Source organism: Buteo buteo, chromosome 2 (assembly GCF_964188355.1).
Source record: "Buteo buteo chromosome 2, bButBut1.hap1.1, whole genome shotgun sequence".
NCBI lineage: Eukaryota > Metazoa > Chordata > Aves > Accipitriformes > Accipitridae > Buteo > Buteo buteo.
In genome coordinates, this window is record NC_134172.1 from 16,580,295 (window position 1) to 16,603,245 (window position 22,951).

Genomic DNA, 22,951 nt, shown 5'->3' on the forward strand with positions numbered 1-22,951 from the left:
CTATTGCTATCTACCTAATGATTTACTGACAAAACAGACTGATAATTCACTTCCTAAAGACATCAAGAAAAGATCATTGAAAGAAGATCAGTGTAATTTGTTTATTACAAGTGTAGAGACAGAGACCTACTTGGAAAATATGGCAGTAGAGTTAAATCTTTATGGGCAAGATAAAGATTAATGAAAATGAAAGATAAAGAATAATAAAAGCAATTATACTGCAAGCAGAATGTAAAAAGTGGTTGCACTAGTTTGAGTAAGAAGATGTTATTTGAATGCTATCAGTTTTTAGCCACTTTTTTGTGTTAGTCTAAATCCTAAAATATAGCTAGTTTGTTTCTTTGCTCCCATACAGTTGTTCTATTTCCCTGGTTTTAAGTAAAATCTCAACATGAATATTCACACCAAGCATTGGACAAAGCTTTAAAAAAAAAGTGTGCAGAATGGATGGTGGTGCTCTTTGGAGTTACTCTGAACAATAAGAAATTGGGCAAATTTGACATCAAGTCAAGTGAGGGTTGTTCTTAAAGCATAAGAACGTATTGTTCAGCTTTTGTTGGAACACTTGTTCAGATAAAAAAAGCCACAATGTGCATTTTAATCACTATCTCAATTCTCAACATTTAGCACTCGCTATACACTATTTTCAGTTAAAACTGATGACAAGATCAAACATGAAAGAAAATGACCCTGGCTTAAAGAGTTACCATACCTCAGCTCATTTACAGAACTAGTAAGCTTTAAATTGGAAGGAAATTTGGGATAGTTCAGCTTAGTTTAGCCTGTAACAAAAGAATCCAGTCAAATTCTTTCACATTTGCCACACTGTGATATTTCTGCAGACATTCACCAAGGCCTGACTCATCCGAGATTATTTACTTTGCAGTGTTGTATCATGGCTAGCCAACATACTTAAGAGCTTGTCACATTGTTGCTGTAGTAAATACAGTCTTATCTAAGGTATTGCATGCAAAGGAATGACAAAGAGTTTGCAAATATGCACCTGCTACTACTGCAATGCCACTACTAAATGTGGGAAGGAAAGAAAAAAAAAAAGTTTAAAAACCTACAGCGACCTAACATAACAAAGACTGTACTGAGAGGGGTATGAGCCTACAGACCACAGCCCTCCTCCAAAGCACGGTTTGCTCTCCTGGATGTAGCTATGTCCTAGAAGCAACCTGCGTGGCCCTTTCTGCCCCTTCAGGTTACATTCAGGTGAGGGCTCTCTCAGACCTGTGCTAGTTTAAGGCGGATAGTGATGAACATTTAATCTGTTGGACACTGCAGGGAGATGAAGGCTTCTCAAAAAATAGGTGATAGGAGCAGGAGCCTTCCCAGTGTGCGTGGTTATTTTGGTCCCAACCCTCCTGCCTGCTTATCTAGTTGTATTAACAAGTTTGAGGTGACCCTTTGGTAAGCAGGTGTTCATATAATAAACACTACCACCGGAGTAGTACTTACGAATTCATTAAATACAAGTTAGGAGGGAGGTTCAGATAGTCAACATGTAGTCCTCTAATGGTTAAGAATAACACTTTTAATCTTATAAAAAGCATGCTACATCTCTTCAGGCCCATATAATTTGAACTAATGTATATCTTTTTTTTCTAGGACTTGTTAACTGCTAGCAGGCCTGGCTTATGATTTTTCCATGTCACCATGCCTTTTGGATCTTTTCATTGCCCCTCCTACATCAAACATAAGATTTGCATGTGTATTTTCAACACTCTCATAGCCTGCTTCCGCCCTTATCTATTTTCTGTCATTCCAAAAAAATTAATGCCGATTTGATTAGGCTTCTGTAGTTCATCTGCTGCTTTTGAACTAAACATCTTTGCGCTTTCTTCCATGCTGTCCTTCTTGCTGGAGAAGTCTTCTTTCAGCAGCCCCAAGCCCAATTAATTGTCTTCATCAAATCCCACCTTATGTCTTCTTCACCATGACATATACACAGAAACAAGAGTTAGGCTGGTGGTGTGTTGCAAACTGTGCCTTCCCGGTTGATCAATACAGTCTCATTGTTTCCCTCATCTGTCTGTAGCCATCTGCTGTCTTTTGTCTTATACTGTTGAGCTCTTCAGGGCAGGAATTATCTTTTTGTCCTATATTTCTATACGGTATATCATTGTAATCATAGTCCAGGATTAAGGCTGCTAGACAGCATGATAATACAAATAAATAATAATAATGGCAAAATTTGCTCCAAGTTCTTTGCAGGTTTTTGGTTGTTTTTTTTTTTTTAAATCTGAGACCTAGAAATATGAGGTGGTTCGGGGGGGGAGGGAAATTACCGATTTTGCTGGTTTTTCAGTGCTTCTGAAAAAGGTTTAGAATGGCAGTGGATGGGAATATTAATTCAAGTCTTTTAATACAGTGCTGGATCAGGCTCAGCAGGTCTGACAGCCTGTCTCCATTGTAACTCCTACTAAAGGCAGTAAAAGGACTCTCCTGGGAAATGAATCAGGCCCTACAGAGCCCAGGAGGCAGCGTGCGAGAGGAGCTGTGCTACTGCCTGGCAAGATCGGTGGCTCAGATAGAGGACCACATATTGACATTTTTATGATCATCTCTAATTTAAACTTGCCATATTTTCCTATTTATTTTCATTTCAAGAGGAATCTCAAAAAAGTTAAAGGGCTGCAACGCTACACAGGGTCATAACAAGAGAAAATCCGCGATTATTTCCACAGAGATGGTAATTCAGGCAGACTACCGTGAACCACAAACGCAAAAAGATGAATGTTACAAAACGTGTATTTCTGTGCGAGAGGCCTAAGTTTCAGTTACGGCTGAGAATCCTCCTTCCAGTGTCTTCTCGGCGCCCACACGCTCACTTACGAGACCGTAATATGTCAGGGGGGTAATTTTATCTCGCACCGAGCACCGAAAGCGTTAGAATTTGCCCGTCTTTTCCCAGCGGAGCTACAGAGGGACTACCTGACTCAGCGCCCAAACTAGAGCCACAGCATCAAATTTCCCAACCCACTTAATTTGAAAGCCTGACAAGATAGGTGAAAGACCTTATAAATATGTAAAGCAGGAAGTTCAAATTACACAGTGATGTAAATTCCCAGCGCTCGATGCCCTTTTAAAAACAATAAAAATCCTCGCGAAAGTCCAACGTCGGTAAATCCGCGTTACTACCCGCGGTGTCTGGCGGTGCCCTGCGGAGTTTAGCCGCGGCATTGTTACTTTTCGTGCGGATTTTATTTTGGATTTCTACCACTTCCTGGAGGCCAGGGGGAGGCACAGTGGGAGGAACCAAAAAACTCGGTGCCACAGCCATTTTGTTTGTGGGCAGCATGGTAGAATTCTGTCAGTCAGTATAAGGAGGGGTTTTTAAAACAGTATTTATGGAAAAACTATTCCTGCCGTAACGGATGTATCTGTTGAATTTAGTGTTAATTTAGTTCTTTCATAAGGTAGGTATTTATATTCGTAAGTAAAGGGAGCCTTTGCGGGGATCCGAGCCTCCCCACTTTCCAGGAATCGTGGATTTTGTTTCAGGCATGACTGGCTTTTTTAGATGCTGCGAGGTTGCTAACGGCGGCGGGGCCGGGGTGCGGGCGGCGGGGGGAGGCCGAGGGATGGATGCGCTTCTCGGCAGAAACTTGCTCCGGGGTCGGGCAGGGGGAGCCGGGAAAACGCCAAAGTCTCGGAATGATTTTCTCCGGCTGTCCGTCTTTATTAATTCGCAAGAGGCGGCTGCTCTCGTTGAGGGGAGGGATGGGGCGGGGGGGTGGGGGGGGGGGGTTGCGCGGAGCGAGCCGTAGTTTTGCAGTGTCACCGAAAACCAGCGCTAGACTTTGGTCCTGTGTGTTTCAAAGGCGGGTGTAAAATGGCACACTGCATTTTTCCAGGCGGCGGCGGGGAGGGGGGGGGGGAGCGCGGAGGGGCGGGGGGGCCGCTGCCCGCGGAGCCCATCCAGCCGCCGCCGGCCCTGGCAAAGTTGTGACCCCGGCGGCGCCGGGCGCCCCCGCCCCGGCTGCCGGCCGCCCGCCGGCATCGCCCGCAGACCCTCGGGGAAGCCGCCTCCTTCCTCGCCCGGCGAGCCTGGCGGGGGTGACGGGGAGCGGGGGGGGGTGGGGGGAGGGAAAAAAAAGAGGAAAAAAAAAAAGAAAGAAAGAAAAGTCTCACTTTTTGCATTTGCGAAATATTTTAAGGATGTTCGGGGAGCCCTTTGCAGCATGGAGGTGGCTGGCTGTAGGAGAGCGAATATGCGGTCCATATTGTTACAGCCGTTTTGCAAGGACTGCCTTCTCCGAAGGTAAGTTTTGTGGTTTTCACCAAAAATATTCGTCGCTGCGGTTTTTAGCGTGTGTTGGTGCTGTGGAGGGGTTTCCTTGTGTGGATGAACAAAACGTAGCCTTGTATTTTTCTTAGCTTTGATCTCGTGTGTATCCCACCCAACGATGTCTCTCCTTAATATCGACAATTGCTGAAGTCAGTTTTGTTTCCTCTTTAAAATTTCATACACGCGAAGCTTAACAGCAATTTAAGTTCAATTTAAGAGTATAAGAACTCGGATATTTTCCAGATTGACTTGGGGGTTTTTTGGTTCTGGCTTTTTGTTTGGGGGGGGGGGGGGGGTTCTTTACCGAGTAATAAAAGGAGCCAGGACCAAATATGTGACTGTCTTTATAAATATAATGCAGCTCTAGTATGTGAAGAAGCATATTGTGTTGCTGCTACAAGGTCTGGTCGTGGCTAAAAGAGTTTACAATGCCATTTGTGATGGCTCTTGATGGATTACTTTGGTCTAAAGTACGGGGGAAAACTGCCCTTGGTATGGTGAAGGTGGAGATTGACATAACAGGCTTTATATTAAGTTATGTCTCTTACTAAACAGTGACCTTTTTATTTGCAAATTAGCGCTCTTGTGGCAATTAGCTTAAAGCATTAGTTATATAAATGTTCTTATTTCACCACACTTCATCTAGATGTCTGGAGGTTTTTTTGAGGGGGGAGAGGGGTGGGTGGTTGGTTTATTCTTTTTCCTCCAAGAAGGTACATTTGGGAGACATTTTGTAATTTTTGGCATTTTTCTAGGCGCATTTTTTTTTTTTCACACGGTGGGAGATCTTTTTTGTTTTGCATTGGGCTGTGTTGGTGGCGCTGTGGGGCTCCGAAACAATTTGTGTCCCTGGCTCTGAAGGGGGAGGGGGCCGGGGGGGCGGGGGGGGGGGGAGAGAAAGGTGGGGCACGGTTTGATCTATTGTATCTTTTCCTTTTCTCTGTATCAAAAGTAATCGCAGATTAGTTAGAAAGACAATTAAATTGTACCTTTGAAAAATTGTAGTGTTGCATGAACTATGGCCCGGAACAGGCATGACCTCACCCTTTCGCTGGTTTGTGTAATGAAGCAGATTTATTTTTTTTTTCCCCCCCCAATCCTGTACCTAGAGACCAGTTTTCTTCAGTAATGAGATTTTCGGCCCCACCCCCAAAATGATTTTACAGTGGCTGCGGATGAAAGGTTTTAAAATTATTTTTGCATACAATATGGAAGGCTTTGGTGGACATTTATTGTGCAACTAGTCCATTGTTTGCTTGTTGTGAAGTTAAAGGTTATATTCACCACTGCTTAGTAAACCATAAGGTTCCTTTTGCTTGTGTGCTTGCATATGCAAATTTCTTGCTGAGGTCCGTAGGAGTTTGGATTGTGTATGAAGGTGGGATTGTAAAGAAGGGAAAATCTAACCTAAGCCTTCGGATTGTTACAGGATTCACCTGAGGTGGGTGGGTTTTTTTCTTTCCTGTTGCTAAGTGGAGCATGCATTTTACATGTCTTTATAAATATATATTAGTGTGTGTTTGTTTTCTTTTGTTACAACCTACAGATCACCTCGGTTCTACGTGCAAATGTTTTAGAAGGCTTTCTGCTAACATCCATATTAGGTGTTTAAGAAAACAGAAGTGATTAATGTTCTAAGAAGATGGGTGGGAAGACATAGTCAAGCCTATGATCAGAGCATATATTAGAAAACTCAACAGGTTCAGGAGTAAGTTTAACATTAAATTTCACACATTTTTAAGGAATCCATGTACCTATTATTTTGGAGTGATATGAAGCTGACAATTTGAGACACCTTTGCATCTATTTTACATTTCATTGTCTTCATTATTTTCAAAGAATAAATTTGACAAATACTAGACAGTTTGAAACAGTCTGTAAACTTCTCATGAGCACTTGAATCTTCAAAAATGCATTTAGATTTTGTTATTAAAGGAAGTTTGCTCAGTAAATTATTTAGGTTTATGGAAACTGATACACAACTTCAGGTAGATCTCTGCCATGAGATCTTTTTCTTTTTTTTTTTTCTTTTTTTTTTTTTTTTAAAGGAAGGTGAAATTTACTTCTGTCTTAGGTAAATATGTCTTGTAACCTTCTTCCAGTAAGAGACATCTACATCCAAGAGAGCAGGCAGCTTTTTTTCATCTCTCCTCTGTCAGGCAAGATCTGCTTTCATGAAGTCTTGGCTGCAGCGTAGAGTCCTGTTGGCCTATGACAGTACAATATGACCATTACATCTTCGGTGTCCTGGTACAACTGGGTCTTGAGGACAAGTATCAAGATATGGACCCTCTTAGAAAGCGTGGATCTTGGATCTCTTCCATCTCTGAGACCTGATCATTAGGTCACAAGGTTGGCATTTTGGGTTATGCCAATGGAAGTAGAGCCAATTGTTGTTGAATCTATTACAGTAATTATAAATCTTGGAGAATCACTGGGTTATTTACATCTGAGCAATTCTGATACAACTTTCATTTTCTTCTTTACATCATGTAGACCAATGTTCAGTTTGCTCATCCATGGACAACAGTACTGAGCAAATGATAAACTGCTGAAGGTAATTTCATGCTTCTGCTCTTCTTGTCATCCTGGACTATGAAAGTAATGATTTCTTGTGACTGCAGCCTGCGCACGCAGGCTAGGAATGAACTGATTGCTAGTGATCTTGCTGCTCAGAGGAGCTCAGTGAAGTCAGCAAGAACATGAATGCTGAATAGAAACTTGCTTCATACTTGCTCTTCTTTCTCCCACTCACTTGGGTCTGCTCTTAAACATTGGTTATGGTTTTGCAACTTTGATGCTGCATCTGGTGAAAGTGCCTGTTCTCACTCCTACCAAGAAGTCATAAGGCGAGAGGAGTGAAGTGCTGATGTTTTGCAATTCAGCAGTTTCCTCACTTCTCTCCTGCTTCCTTGTTGAGCCATTGTTGAACAAGAAATAATTCCCAGCAGATGTGTTGCCAATAAGGAATAAGAATTGACTAAGATTTAGCATCCTCTCAAAGCTAAAGAGCGACTAATTTACCTCCAGCATCTTCTGCAGAAATGGTGGAAGTGTCATTACTGAGGGGTGGCTCTGTCTTAATTGTTTTCCCCACCCTGCTCCTTCTGAAAAGCCTGTCTGTGGAATACCAGGATCTAAAACATAAGGGATTATTTCTTCTTTTTTTTTTTTTCCCCTTGGTGGATTTCTTAATTTTGTCCCTTATATATCCCTCCCTTTCTAAGATGGCAAAACCAATATATTTTTCTCCTAATACGGTTTCCCTTTTACCTAGAAACTCTATATAGACTCCATACACCTTTCCAAGATATTTAGCTATCCTGGCTTAAAACTATTTGAAGTATAACATCCTACTGTAGATCAAATAACCTTTTCCAAGATCTTAACTCATGCTGGGTGACCAAATTGTTCTGTGTGCCTTCATGACATTGTCCTACCAACATTACTAGTATTACATACTCAAGTAAGAGGCATGGGGTAAAGATGGCTGCTGTCTAAAATTGTCATAGAAATGCAGATGTGTAGATCCCAGGCAGATTTAATCAGCTTCCAAAGTTAGCCAACAATAATGTGAAGACAGTTCCCCAGATGTGTGCTAGTGGTATAGAAGAACATTGTTTGGGACTCGATTCAAGTAAAAGCCATAACTCCTGCTTCATTGAGTCATATATCACTGTGTTCTCTATTTTCCTATGGTGATAACATACCTTGGTGGCTGGGGCTCATGGCTGTTCTCTTTTGTGTGTTCTAAACTATTCATTGTTTCCTTGATTCAACACTCAACAAGGTTGCAGGAGTGGGGGTAAGGTATCTTTATGTTCCAAACCTTGTGACATAGTCTTGTTTCTCACCTTTCTTATTTCATGCCTTTGCTATCTGTACTACTCCACATCATACATGTCAGCATCAAGTTATGACAATGAATAATTTTTTAAAAACTTGCTTCAAGGGTCACCTGTTTCCCAGCTGTGAACAAAGGATGGTATATTTCTTGCTTGCTTCAGACTCTCATCTTCTAGAAAGCTGGGTCCCTCCACACCTCTTCCAGACTGGTATTTGCATGGCTCTTCAGTGTTATGAAATAATCTGCTCTACCTCCTGTATGCCAGAAGAAACTGGTATGGCTAGCGCATCCTTCCACCTTTTAGCATTCTTCATATTTTTCCTCTTCTATCAAATAGCTCAAGAAGTTAATTCATGTTGTAGTGAAGAGGTCCAAATCTTTGAGACAATCCTAGATTTTAAATGCTTTAATAAATGTGTGGGGTGTGGAATTATTGGTCCTTTGAAACAGAATTTCTCTGACTTGCTGTTGTGAGTAACAAAGTATGCCTTGGACACATATGACCGCATACCAGTGGCTTCAGCTTCCATGGGCTTCTTTAGATGCTTAGCTAAGTCATGTTTCCAGTATATCTTGTTACCACTGGACTGTCCTTTGGCCCCACGAGCAAGATAACACCCAGATTTCCTTAATAGGAAGTTTTGTTCATAAATTCCCTACTGAAAATAGCTAGAGTCTAAAAATGGTGGTCAGAATTTGGCCCTTAAAGTAGGCATCGCAGTGCTTAAAAAGTAAGTACATTTGCGAAAAATTATTCTTTCTGCTTATCCACCTGTATAAACAACAGAGAGAGAAGGGAACTGCCAAATAACATGTGAGTACTAGTCTTCACTAGTTGTGCAAGGAGTTGAGATGCTGTTATGGAGGTCCCAGGTGGTAAATGGAAAGTTGCTCAGAGACATACAATAGAAAACAGTATTTACGGATGCCAATGTCTGTTGGTTTGAGCACCAGTAAAAAATAGCAAGAGCTCTAAATGCTGGGCCTTCTGCAGTCTGTGGAAATTCAAACCTGGAGCAAATGGTTTCAAATGGTGGGATGCTGATTCTCCATTTTCTGTTGTTGAAGATGTTCTGGATCACTTTTGCTAGGAAAAGGGAAAAGGAGGAGTTAGATTTTACAATGTGTTGAGCACTGGAATTCCCTGAGGAAGAGGGAAAGAGGTGGGCTGGATCTCATCCCTGTTCCCAGGGCTGCTTCATGGATTTTACTCAATAATGTTTAAATGTGAAATGTAGGAAGCCCTAGGAACAGTGAGCAGAACCAAGGACTTGTTCCTCCTAGAGCAGTCTTCTTTTTGTCAGGTTACATTTTGATTTTGATTGTTTTACAAGTATATGGTTAGATATCTAGGTAATGAGCGTGTAAGGTGGTGTTAACTCATGCCTCAATAGATAAGTAAGCTATGCTTCTGAGTAAATTGGAATCACTGTCTTGTAAACACTTAATGTACAACTTGCTTCACCTGACTTTAGATGGATATTGTTAAATCTGTAATCCTTAGTCACTGAAAAGAAACAGGTCAAATAAATCACATCTTTAAAAAAACAAACAACAAAAAGACCCCAACAAAAAAACCCGCATATTTTGGATTTCTGCTGCAATATGAACCAAATTTTAAACTTCACTGAGTATCCTGACCAGATCTCCATCTGCCTAGTATGACTAGCCTGGATGTGAATGTCCTCAAACAGATAAATCCCATGCCCCAGTGTTTGCTTATACTGACTCGTGCATGATTTAGGTAATGAAAAGTTAGCTCTTAATCCTCACACCCCTTCAGAGCTTTAAGAAACTTGCTAAATGGACACAAGACCTGCCTGGCCTCACAGGTGTGTGCATCTTGAATATTCATTAACACAAATAAGAGAGAGTCTTCCATGTTTGTTCAAACAGGCTAAAAAACTATGTGACTTGGATCTGGGCCTTCCAGCATTATAGGCATCCCTTAGGTCCTGTATCTGTTTACTACGAATTTTGGTGTTGCCATAACCTGATGACTAAAAGGATAATTTCTTCAAAGGGTCCTTTTACCTGACAGCTTTTAGATAGGGCATGTTACCTGACTGAATTTGTTCAGAGAGTTTTTTCTTAAGAAAATTTAAAATTTAATTTCAAATGTTATGATGCAGAGCAGTTATGTTATTTCTGATGGTTTTATCCATACAAGACAGAATATCTTGGTGCCTTTAGACAATGCGATCGTGTATTCACAATTCAAGAAAGGTGCCAGAACCAGCATCTTTTAAGGAGAAGCCATGCTGTATAACAGAGGGGAAAAATCTTATATCTGATGACTCTGCATACACACATTCTGTTTGGCCCATATCCATTTATAATCACATAATGAATGAAGATTCAGTAAGAAAGTATTCTGATTTCTTTTGTTAACTCTGAATCAATTTCCAAGCTAAAAATTGGGTATCACAGGACTCTGTAGGGCTTGGAAGCTCTAGTCAAGCAGACTTTCAGATGAGCAACTTAAATGTAAAAAACTGTTTTCCTTCTTATCTTCTATGTTCTCCCCCCCCCCCCCTTTTTTTTATTTATTAGGTCATGTCCATTTGTGCTAACACCCTTCTTTAGTTGCTTACAGATCAGATGAAGTTCAGCAGACTTGGCACTTGTGACCAGTACCTGGCTCATGCACAGGCCCCTGTGTTAATGACAGTGGTCTGTCGTCTTCTGTTGGGCAGATCAACAGAGTGTCAAACAACTGTAAAACTAACACATTATTTAATAAGAGAATGAGAATGGAGTGTCTGTGTTGGTGAGGGGGTGAAACCCTTAACTGCTTGGACTCTAAATGATTTGAGAAAACTACTTTTCACTTGGTTGTGTTTCTCAGGTTGCCCTTAGAGCAGACTTAGGGTTTTCACTGGGTGAGGGGGAGAAGAAAATGGCAATGATACCACATCAGCTTCGGTTTTCTGAGACCACCTACATTAGCAACATAGAGAAAATAATCGAATATGATTTCTCTGTCTTTCTTCTCAGGGCAACTTCATATTTCCATCTAAACCAAAACACTTCCCCTCTCAACATTTTCCCAACTTCCATGAGGTTTTTTGCATTCTCTAAATGTTAAAAAAACCTCTGAAAATCTATTTTCTCCAGGTTAACCCTATCAGAGTTCTCCATTTTTATGGCTCTGATGCTATCATGTGAAGACATACATATATATATATATCTCAAAACAGTCTTATCAGATCAGTTTTGTATTCAGATCTAGCCTCCTCTGCTGGGTATAGATATTCAAACATAGCTTTTTTCCTAATACAGTGTTATTAATTTGAGCTTTCTGAAGTGAGTATATAAATGTTTAATTATAAATATGATTGTGACTATAGTTTGTATCCCAGAAGACAAACAATATCTTTATAATGCTGTCTCATCCTTAATTTAAAAGTTTAAATCAAACTACAGTGTGTAGTGTAAAGGAATCCACATCTGAGATTGAAAGAATTTTTGTGTTCTTGCAAATTAATAACATCAGACTTTTGAAATCCAAAAGCTGAGTTATCTGTGGGGTTTTTCCTTTCTTTGGAGAAATGTATTTATCTTAAGTAAAGATGGTATAACCTGTATTAGGTACTTAATAACACAATCCTATTAATTTGATATGGAATTAATGAGGTTTTAGTCATACTGTAGGTGTGTAGGTAGGTACTACTAACATTAAATAAAAAAAAAAAAAAAAAAAAGCTTGGCCACCTCCGCTCCAATCTAAACATACGCATTAGGAAATGCCTCTTCATTCCAAGATGCAAGTATACTTTCCTGCACCAAAAGACTTCTGAAGCCTAGCTAATTCTTATCTAGGTATAAATCAATGTTTTCCTGAATTGTCTGAGGCAAGCAGATACACTACTTTCATTCTGATTCAGGAACTGCAGTTTAAAGCATTTGACATGATAGAGTAGATACCAGACTATAACTTCACATCATTTAACATCAGCAATGTAATTCTGAAGATCTGCAAATACTTGATTGTACTATCCAGAAGCTCTCAAGCACTTGAAACAATTTTCATAGATTGACTTGCGAGATAGGATTTCTATCTTAGGAGTGTAAGGTATTAAAGTAAATTATTTATTTTAAAAACAAAAAGTTAGACCATAAGAGTTTACCTGGATTGAATTTGTTACACATTTGCACATATATAGAGCCATGCAATTAACGGTGTAGTAGTAAACTTTCTAAAGTTATGCAAAGCAATGTAGCTTGTCCCCGGTATATTCCCTTTATCTGGGGTCCTGGGTTGGTGTGTGAACACTGTGGCAGCCTAAGCTTCATGTAGTGGTGTGGGCGTGTGTTCGTGGTGGGGTTTTTTTGGTTTGTTTGTTTTTAACTTAATGGTCAATTGAAGGATTCAGGACAGTGTGCAACACTGTGCCTACCATCAGACCTATGTACAACCATAATTTCTCTACTTCTGTTTCACACTTTTAGCCTTTCACCTTATCCTATGCAGAGTATCAAAGTAATCTATACTTAGCTCTTTGATTAAAGAATTAGCAGTTGTGTTGGCAAAAGAAGGTGGGGCTTTTGTATTTGGTTGGTTTGGGCATTTTTGTTTGTTTGGGGTTTTGTTTGCTTTTTTGTTTTGTTTTGGTTTTTTTTTTTCCCTTCTGTTAGCTCTTCTAGTGGAAATACATGATCATGTGATTTACTTCACTTGACTCAGAAATTATTCATGTGTTATAAACCAATGTTTGCAGAAGTCCATGCCTAATTAAGAAGTGGCTAGCCTGTCTGCCCAGCTCAGATTTTATTATTTTTAATATTATTATTGTTTTGTACCTCAGAATACAAAATTTTTTGGATTAAAGGCTTTTAAAAAAAAAACCTGGAGCATAAAGTCAGACAGTTTTTGATTTTTTTTCCCTCCTTCTAAAAAAAAAAAACAAAAAAAAAAACTTTGCAAACAGGTTACATTTTAAAACTTTGTCTGTCTTGCTACATAATCCTAAAAAACTATTTTGTGAAATAAGTTGCTGGAGAAGATGACTAAAGCAAGAATTCAAGGTGTGCCTAGCGTAAAATTTTGGAGGGAATACATATTATGGAATAAAAGAGTAAAGGAGAAAGTCATAAATCACTTATCTTTTAACCCTTAAAATTCTATTCTGAATCCATTAAAACTTAAATGGGGAAAGTTATCTTTCAATACAGAAGAGTCTCAGCGTAGTTTTTGTCTTTTTACCACTGCTATATCTAACAGAATAACTGCTTCCACAGTTATGTGTTTTCCCTACACACATAAAAACTTAAGTCTCCTGAACAAGCCATATAAAGGAAGCTAATTCCTTTCTGACACCACTAAAAAACTCCCACAAACCCTCTGTGCTTTCAGATACATTTTAGGCAAGAGAATGTTAAAATGGGCTCTATCTGTACAGGTGATGTCGGGACGAATGTTGAGTCTGTGATAATAATCCTAAATCATTAGTTCCTCTCGCAGTCTCTCTCCTCCTCCTATGGAGGCAACTGCCTCCACCATCCTGAAGAGCATAGCTATAGTTGCAAAAGTAGAAATGTGATAATAGCTTTCGCTGCTCCTTTCTTAGCTTTGTTTCTTCTCAGGAAGAGAATTGCTGGCTAGTGGCTTTTTCTTCTCTTTTGGATATAGCTCAGTGGCATAACACCTTTCAGGTTCAGCTTAGTTTCCCTGAGGATGCTGGACTCTACTTTTGAATATGTATGGCTGACAACACATTCCCCAAATAAGATTACACCATTAAATTGGCATCTAACTCCTTTCGCTCATGTGGAAAAACGTTGCCTGTTATATATGTACTTGAAACTGTAAAACCCCACCCATACATAGTGATATGTAATTAGTCTGAAAGAAAATAAGAAATCCTTCAATTATAGCCTAGTTCAGACACTAGTCTTGTAGGCAAAGGTTTTCAAATATAGCATATGACAGTGTGTTACTGTTTTGAGTGCGAATTAAATTGCATATACAGTTTTATAATTTTCAAATCCTTTTTGCACAGGTTTTATTATTCCAGACTACTGTATTCTGTAGCCTTCACAAACTGGATCATCCGAAGAAGAGGCAGTGGCAGTAAACTGTAGCTAGTGGGGGAATATAACTTCTAACATGGATCTTTTCTTCTGATTTATGTAGTTGAGTTTTTTTGCTGAGTTGTTAAAGTATCTGATCGGATTCCCACTTGGTACTCAGTGCAGCTTCCCAAGCAGTGGTGCTGATACAAATGAGAAAGAATGAACAGCAGGGCAGAAAGCGGGACCGCAGTATCTTAAACCAGTATTGTTAACAAAGGCAACACATTACAGTGACAGTCTCTCAGGAGAGCCTGAGAAATTACAGAACTATTGTTCATTTCAGCCTATCTTGGTTTTGTTAGCATTACCTAATGCAAAATAATGTTGTCTTGTGATTTCCTGCATGTAGTTTTAAAATGTGAAACCCATTGATCACATGGTAATGCCTTATCCAGTTTTAAGTACGGCCACTTGCAACAAAGTGTTAAAACTTCAGGTTTTTTTTAGGAAAGCCAATTTCTGTGTTTCTGTTCTGAATGTTAATAACACAACTAGTTTTGTAATGCTACTTTTCTTGTCATTTCTAGTAAGACACTGCTCGTGAGAATAGCAATCATTGGTTTTATAGTGGAAAAATCACATACTCATGTTTAACATTTCCAAGCTTCTTGTTTTACCTCTTGTTTATATCTCCAAATTAAAAATTTTTTAGTCATCTTTGGAATCTAAAGGATTATGTTTACTTACATTCTGTTGAATGGTAACAGAAATAGGAGATTAAATGCAGTATTATACTTTTTCATCTCTATTTGGCATTCTGCAGTGTAAACTGGAAGTGCTTACAAAAATAAAAGGTAACTGGATTTGGGCATGCAGTACATATACCTATCTACCTGTTCATTACAGAAACAAAAATTCATATGTATATGAAAGAGATCACTTTCCCCTCATTGAGACAAGAATTGAGGAAGCCATTTATTTGGTCACTATTCAAATTATGATTCAGAAAGAACTTCAAACAAGCCTTGTACCTATTGCATCTCAACCACTAACACCTAAAATAGCTAAGTGAACATATCATACCATTCTTTGAGATACCAAAGCTATGAAACACTAAATTATATTTAAAAAAAAAAGGCAGAAGTTATCACAAAGTTGTTCTACACCAGTTTTGTAATATGGTGTCTGAACTCTTTAAATATATTTGACGGTTCCGTTATCTCTTTTAAAACAGACAGCTGACACCAGCAAATAAGGTGAAATTCACTATGAATTACATCAGTTCATTTATGGTTGAAATCTTCATGCTGTTAAGATAATTTCTATATGCATCTACTTACTACTGAAATGGACATTTTATAAAATAACGAAGAACGTCTAGTGTCATATTTGCCTACATTTATCTCACTTTAATCAAAACTCCAGGTAGCTCATGATTTAAAACAATATAGCTATCTGTAGTATTATAAAACATTCCAAAAAAGATAGCTGAGAAAAAAACTTGAACAGAAGCGTCAGTACCAAATGTAAAACAGGAATATACATACAGAAGCCATAATAACTTACTACAGAACAAAAGAGCCACCTGTATCTTTCCAAATACCCCTAAGGGTAATTAATTCTGGAAAGAAACCCAAGTATGGTAATTTCATTTCTTAATGCTTGATCATTGAAAGTGGGAAAAAGATGACCAATGATACTTTTTATCAGTTCAGAGTAGTCAGCATTTATGGAGATAAAAGGCAAAAAACAGGTCAACAAAATTGCTGTATAAATAAATGATGACTTAGTGAGCTCTACAATAGTAGAAGCAGGGTGTAAAGTAGTCCCAGAGTGAGAAAAATTAAAAATTGCAAATAGTTATGGATATGCAAGTTAGTGTATAGTTTAGTGTACTCGGCATATTCCTTAGTTTATGAAAATACTGTATTATCTTCTGTATGTAAGAAATATTTTTAAATGGTTGGCAAATAAGAAACATGCCCTACCTTGAACGTGTTCTGCTTTTAGTTGTTGTCTGCTACAGTTTTAAGTAGGTACAAGAAAAGTATGGCTAGAGAAAATGAATGTATGTAAGGAGACAAATGTACGTGGTTTGTAACCCTAGTTTGACTCTGGATTTCAGTGTATCATTATTTTGGGGGGGAGGGGAAGGAAGGAAGAAAGCTTAAAAAACCAAAACCAAACAAACCTCCCTCTTCCAATGAGGCTGGAGAGTGGAATGACATCAAATGTTCACTGTTAATACTATGTATTGCTGTGGATATTTATTTTCTCAAATAAACAGGCTTTCCTTAAAAGTAGAACAATAGAAAACTTATATATGCAATACCAGCCTTTGTATTATACTTTATTTCAATCTTTAGCTCCTTTTATTTTATACTTGCCTTTATATAATGTACTTAATTGGAGATAAACTCCTAATATTAAAAAAAAAAAAGAATATTTAAAAAAGGGGTTTTAGAAGTTGAACAACTGTCTCCTAGAATTTTATATCCTTAAAATATAGAGTTGCTTGATTCCAGAAAGCACCAAAAATGACACACAGTTTAACCTATATGCCCTTTATGCATATAGCTATTTTCTGACTAGAACCAATGATTGCTCTTAGAATGGGAGACAATATTAAACTCCTGTTCAGAAGTCTACAACTCATGCTTAAAGAAACTACTGAAAGTCTTTCTTTAACTTGGAGAGGTTTTAAGCCACAAAATTAAGTAAATACTAAAATGTGTAAAAACTTGTAAAATGGTACATAGAAGTTGCAAACCAAAATAGCAAGTTAAGTTTTTGGGCTTCACAAACCTGAGTTAGATGATACGACAGGAGACCCCTTTCTGTAGCTGTATGGATCAAGTTGTTGGATCTTCACCCTTAATGCTCAGTCTGAATTTAGTACTCTTGAATGTATATTGAAATGGTTATATTTACCACCTGCATAGCTGATGTACCAAGTTCTTTCATTTTAGTAAAGCTTCTTAAGTATTTCTTAAGAAAGAAGAGATCATAAAAAGATGGAGCCTTAAAGAAACGCCTCCAGTGTTAAAGATCTAATTTCAGTGGTTCATACAAAAAAAAAGAACAGCAGTCCAAAATGCCGTATTCATTATATTTCAGTTACCTTACAGTTCATTAAATTTCAGTTTTTAAAATGGACACATAGCACTTTGGTACAAGAAATGAGTTTACACTTACTGATCTTTTACTGAGAGCTGGCAAAGAGTATTTTGGTCATATTGCAAAACGTACCAATTTTACATTAACTACTGTCATAGTGCAGCACTGATGTCTACAAATGTAATGTTAGCATTTTGGTAAATGCTACAGAATGCCAAAACTTAAAATATATCTGCATATCCTAACTGAAAGGAAGGTAAAATAGAAACATCGGCCTGTTCATGTTCTATACTTTTTCCTGTTATCACCTTTACAGAATAAAAATTAGGGCTGATGTCGCACTGTTTTCAAATATCACTTTTCATCTTACTAGCAAATTAATTTAGGCAATTTTGAGGGCTAATCAACTTCTGCTACAAAATAGTTAAATGCAATCTATTTTATTGGCAAAACATTAAAAGCTGATGAGTCCAAGAGTTTCAGGCCAAACCTCTTTCTTAATGCATACTGTCCTGTTTGTATCCAAATGCTATTGTCCATTCTGCTTGTTCTGCACTTTTCTCAAGCCTGTGGTAGGGTTAGAAATTCAAAGGTCAGTTAGGGATAAGTTTAAACTTGAATATTCTTTCTTTATAGTTCAGGATATTTTCTATACTTCACTTTTCATTATGTATTGGTTTTCTTTCATCAGTAGAAGTGGGGAGTTATATTTAATGGCCTTATTTTTTGCTTAGCTGCCAGGCATTTCATTTTCATTTAGTGTTTTAGGTCAAAGCCAATCTATGATAGCGTATTGCTTTTTTTTTTTTTTTTGTCATCACCTTATCTGTCTGCTAGTTGGATAAACTAAATTATTCAGTATTTGTGGAAAACTCTGTAGATGTCTTACGTGCAATTTACTTTAGGATTACTTTAGGATTACTGTTTCTAGCGAGTGTGTGCTTTAAGCTTTAAAACTAGCATAAAAAGCTATATGCATTTTTTTAAACATTTGGTTCTGATGTAACTACTGAAATACAAATTAATACAATGATATTCCTTAGTTCATGCCATTCTCCTTTTCAAAAACAACCCCAACAAAACAAACAAACAAAACCCCAACCTTCCCTTAAAAAAAAAAAAAAGTCTCATTCTCCCTCGCAGCTGTCTTCCACTGCATTACCCGTTTGCAATACAGATAGAATTTCCTGTCCCAAGGAGGTTGTGAAGCTAAATGACTTGCAGGTGAAACAGTTTGGGAGACCTATGGGGAAGTCAGACATGCAAATCGTTGGCTTGAAACTGCTGTTAACAACTGAACTGCATCTAGCAAGATTTCATCCCGTGGCTAGGAGCTGTTTAAGGTTGAGAATGGTGGTATCATCACTAAAGAGGTGATGTGATTAAAAAAAATGGCTTTTCCTTCTCTTATAGAGAGATCAGATTTTTAACATTACTAAGCAAACCAAGGCTGTTCTAATGATTTTGCTACGTTTATGTCCTATTTCTGAAAGTTCTATTTCCCAGGAGTAATTCTCATGTAACAGCACAAAACTACAATGTTTTGCTTTAGAAGTGGAAGGATACTTAAATTCAAACAGAACACAGTTTTTGCATGCTTTTTAATGAAAACAAACATTGACGTGCAGAAAACAGACTTCAAGAAGGTGGATTGATTCTAGATCTAGAAGGTGGATAGAACTAGAATTACATTACGACCTAATGCAAGAACATAACATACCTAAGCGTGTGAAGTGTTCCTTAACTAGAACACGAACGGTTTTTGATATTTTCATGGCTGTGCTGGGATGACCTGGGGCGGCATGTGGAGACGTTATGGAGACAAGCAAGACTCTAAATTCCCTATCCGTTGCTTACAGCGGAATACTGCACCCATTTAATCGAACCATTGAGATGTAAACGAGCTTACCTAATGAGTCATGCTCAAATTAGTCCTAACCTTTGCCTGCAGTGAGCTCGCTCGAGTGCGTAACCGGCAACTCGAATCCAGGCAAGGGTTAAACTAGTTCACGTGTCTGCACTTCGCGACTGGACCAAGTTTCTGAAAGCCTCGGAGAAACAGGCTAGAAGTGCTGTCGTGGAGGCGGCCTGTTCTTGCTGCGGCTCCTCACCTTTCCAGGGAGGTGCCGGTGTTTCTCCTTGGTTTAGCACGAAGGCGAACCTGGTTCCGCCATGCAGGGAGGGACCGGGCCCGGCGGGCAGGTGCCGCCGCGGGGGCAGGGGGTGCCGCCTGGCTGCCCGAGGCGCCGCGGGACGCCGGGGGCCGGGGCCGCCGCGGGGCTCGGGCCGGGCCCTGAGGCGAGGAGCGCTGCCCCCTCCCCGGGCGGCCCCTCCGCCGCCCCGCAGCCGGAGCCCCTCGGCGGGCGCCGCTCGGGCCCTCGCTCGGGGGGCGCCGCGCTCGAAGGGAACCGGGCGGCCCCGCCGCCCGCCCGGGTCGGGGTAAGTTCAGCGCTCGGGGCAGGCTGTCCTTCGGTCCGGCGCCCAGCCGGCCCCCCGAGCGGCCGGACGGGTCGGGGCCGGCATTTTCCCGCTCTCCCCCCTTGTCTTCCTCAGGTTCCCCGTAAGCCAGGAGGCTGTCAGGGAAAGGCGCTGCTCCGTTTACCCCGGGGAGGCTTCCCCCGCCCCGGGGGGGGGGCGCGGGGATCGGCTGAACCGCCTTGCCCCCGCAGGAGCGGAGCGCGCCTCGCCCGGCGTAGCTCAGAGGCGGGCGAGCGGAGCGGCCCTGGCCGCACGCTGAGGGAAGGCTCCCCCCCTTCTCCCCCCCCCCCCACGCGAGACGGGGTCCCGCGGGGAGCAGCGGCGCCCCCACACCCCCCCGCCAGCGGTGCCCCGTGCCCGCTGCCCGGCCGCTCCGAGCTCTCCCGCGCTCCCGAGCCCGCGCTCCCGTGCCCGCGCTGCGCGCGCTCTCCCCCGGGCGGCGCTGTGCCCGCGCCCTTGCGCGATGCAGTGTGGGAATGGCTGTGGCGCTGGGGTTGGCTGAAAGAGGCGGCCAGTCGAGGTTTAATGTCCGCCATGTTGGCCGTGGCGTATTGAGCGGAGCCGGAGCGGCGGAGGAGAGAAGCCAGCGCCCAGCCCAGCCGCGCCAGCCGGCGCCGCCGGGCCCCGTGTCGGAGTGCGCCCCGCCCTGCCGGGGGAGCCCCGGTCCCTCCATGAGAGCGCTCGGCGGGGTCCGGCTCTCAGCTCGGAGCGCTCTTGCTGTCGCCCCCCCCTCCCCAGCCGGAGCCGCCATCGCCGCCTAACATGAGCAAACTGTCGTTCCGGGCCCGGGCGCTGGACGCGTCCAAGCCGCTGCCCGTCTTCCGCTGCGAGGACCTGCCCGACTTGGCCGAATATGCCTCCATTAACCGGGCCGTGCCGCAGATGCCCACGGGCATGGAGAAGGAAGAGGAGTCGGTACGTGAGACCCCCCCCCCCCCCTCGGCCGGGTCCCTCCATCCCCCCCGCACCCGGGGCCCCCACCTTCGCCTCTGCGCAAGCACAAAATGGCCGCCATCTTCTCCCCACTCTCCCCGCCCGCCGGGAGGGGGGGGGGCGGACGGACGGGGACCTGGGGAGGGAAGGCGCCGAGCCCGGCGGCCCTGTACCGCACCTTCCCCCGGCGCTTTCCTACGGCCCCCTCTCCCCCCGGCCCGCGCCCCGCGGTAGCTGGCGGCCCTTTCGCCAGGCCCCGAAAGGCACAAAGGGGGTCACGTGATACCGCGGGCGGCCGCCATTTTGTCTCTTGGTTCTTGGGCCGGGCCTTGTGCGGCAGCGGCGAGGAGACGGGCCGCGGCGGCGGCGGCGCCGTCGTGCCCGCTCTGCCCCACCGGGTGGCGCTGCCGAGCCGGCCGCCGCCGCAGGGGGCGCTCGGCGGCGGGTGGCGCTCGGAAGTTGTGGCGGCTGGCGCGGGAGCGCGCGCCGGCCCGGGCCGCCCTCGTGGGGCGAGCGGGGACCAATGGCCGGGCCGGCTGCGGGCTCGGGGGGACGGGACGGGACGGGATACCGGAGTTAGGGGTGCGGGGAGCTGAGCGGGGCCCGGCGCCGGCCGCCGGAGCGTTGTTGTCGTTGCCGGCGTCCCCGCGCACGTGTCGTGGTGGCGTGCCTCCTGCGGGCGGGCGGGCGGGCTGCCGCCAGGCTGCGCGGGCTTCGGCTGCGCGCCGCAGGCCGGCGGGAGCTGCTCCGGCGTGAACTTAGCTCGGCGTTAACTAAAATGGTGATGTTCGCTACGTGGAAGTACAAAAGTCAGTACTGAAATACTATTAGGAGTAAGAAAATCCGAATTTGGAGGCCAAAAGTCTACCACTTCCCTCTCAGTTTGCTGTCTCCGTGGAGAATGAAACTTAAGCCTTTTCGAACTTAAGGATCACTTAATCATTCACTCAGCAGTTTCCAAGATAGGTATAACGTTCAGTGGCCGTTGTTGATGAAGACCCCTGCTGAAGTGGGCTATTTGTTACTTTCAGCGTTTGCAGATCTTCAGTTATTTCGTTCGTATAATCAGTTTTCCCCATTTGTGCGTTAAGCACAGCAAATAGGGGAGAACTGTAGAAATACGGTTATGTAAACAAGTTTTGGAATTTAGTGATAACAAACGTGACAATTTTAGTCTTGAGTTTTGCTAGCTGTCAGGCTTCCATTGTCCTTCTACCGTGACAGGCTCTAAAGTTCCTGTTTGTATTTCCAGATGTAGCAAATTTGGAGTTACTTCTCTAAAACTCAAAATACACATATATTCTTTAAATATAGTCTTCTCTTTGTGGCACTGTTGTTCTAAGTTAACTGGTTCTGTGATTTTTTTATGAAGTGTCTTCAGGCTGAATGATTTCTAGAGAGTGGTACTCTTTGCATGTTGTGGTCTCCGTTCACTAACTGCTTTCTGAGGCTTTTCTAGTGTAACTGCCTACCATTTTAACATAATTCAATATTTCCAAGTCCTGTGCAAGTCATAAGTTGCTTTTAAACATCCACTAAAATGTGTATTATGAAGCGTGAGGCTTTCTTGGTGGTGGGTGGTGGGGTTTTTTATGGTTTTGTTTTGGTGGTGCTTATTTTTGTGAAGTGAAGGTGCTCAAAACTTTAGCATGGTATCCATTTAGTAGTAGTATTTAAGCAGCAGGTAGCTATGCTTAGATGCTCCTGTTTCTTTTTACACAGTAGATGTATTCTGAATTGATACTTGTAGATTCTGAATATGAGAGAGAGCACCCTTAATTTCCACTTGTACCAGAATTTTAAATTTTGTTTGCTATGATGCTTGCATTCCGAGCTTATTTCTCAGTTGAAGTGAGCAAGTGTGCATGCATGCATGTATTTATGTAGAAATGCCAGTTTGCTATCTTTCTTCCTTTTTACTGCTTGCCTGGCAGTTATAAGTTTTCAGGCTAGAAAATTACATGGAGTAACTATATAACCTCCATAAACCCAGAGATACATGTCTTAGCTAAGTAAAAGTACTCATGGGCAAGGGAAAATTTTTAAACGTTAATTATAAGACTTGTTTCTGTGGTTAATGTGATGCTTCTGTTTACTAAATCTAGCTTTGAGGGTTAAACTTCAGAGCTGTAGGTGTGAGTAAAGACTTCCCACAGTTAAAGTTTGCTCATGCCTTTGTTTTAAATATATGTGTACACACACAAACACACACCCCCTATAGAAATTTGTTTGCCATCAGTAAACACAGGTCTCTTCCTGAACAC

The 22,951-nt window shown here is 41.9% G+C and overlaps 1 protein-coding gene across 8 annotated transcripts in view; it reads left to right on the forward strand.

Annotated features, from left to right (window-relative positions):
* Window positions 1–3,097: 3,097 nt before the first annotated feature.
* Window positions 3,098–22,951, forward strand: part of EPC1 (enhancer of polycomb 1) — a 71,304-nt gene continuing 51,450 nt past the window's right edge. For 6 of the 8 annotated variants that reach the window (XR_012652963.1, XR_012652964.1, XM_075046254.1 and 3 more), the window contains exon 1: window positions 20,280–20,669. Coding sequence is in view for 4 of the 8 variants with exons in the window: in XM_075046254.1 (XP_074902355.1) it covers window positions 20,517–20,669 (153 nt within the window). In the remaining 4 variants the exon portion in view is untranslated. Of the gene's footprint in view, window positions 3,426–4,166; window positions 4,271–20,276; window positions 20,670–22,951 lie in introns of those variants that run through there. The other 2 variants (XM_075046283.1, XR_012652962.1) reach the window with 2 other exon arrangements.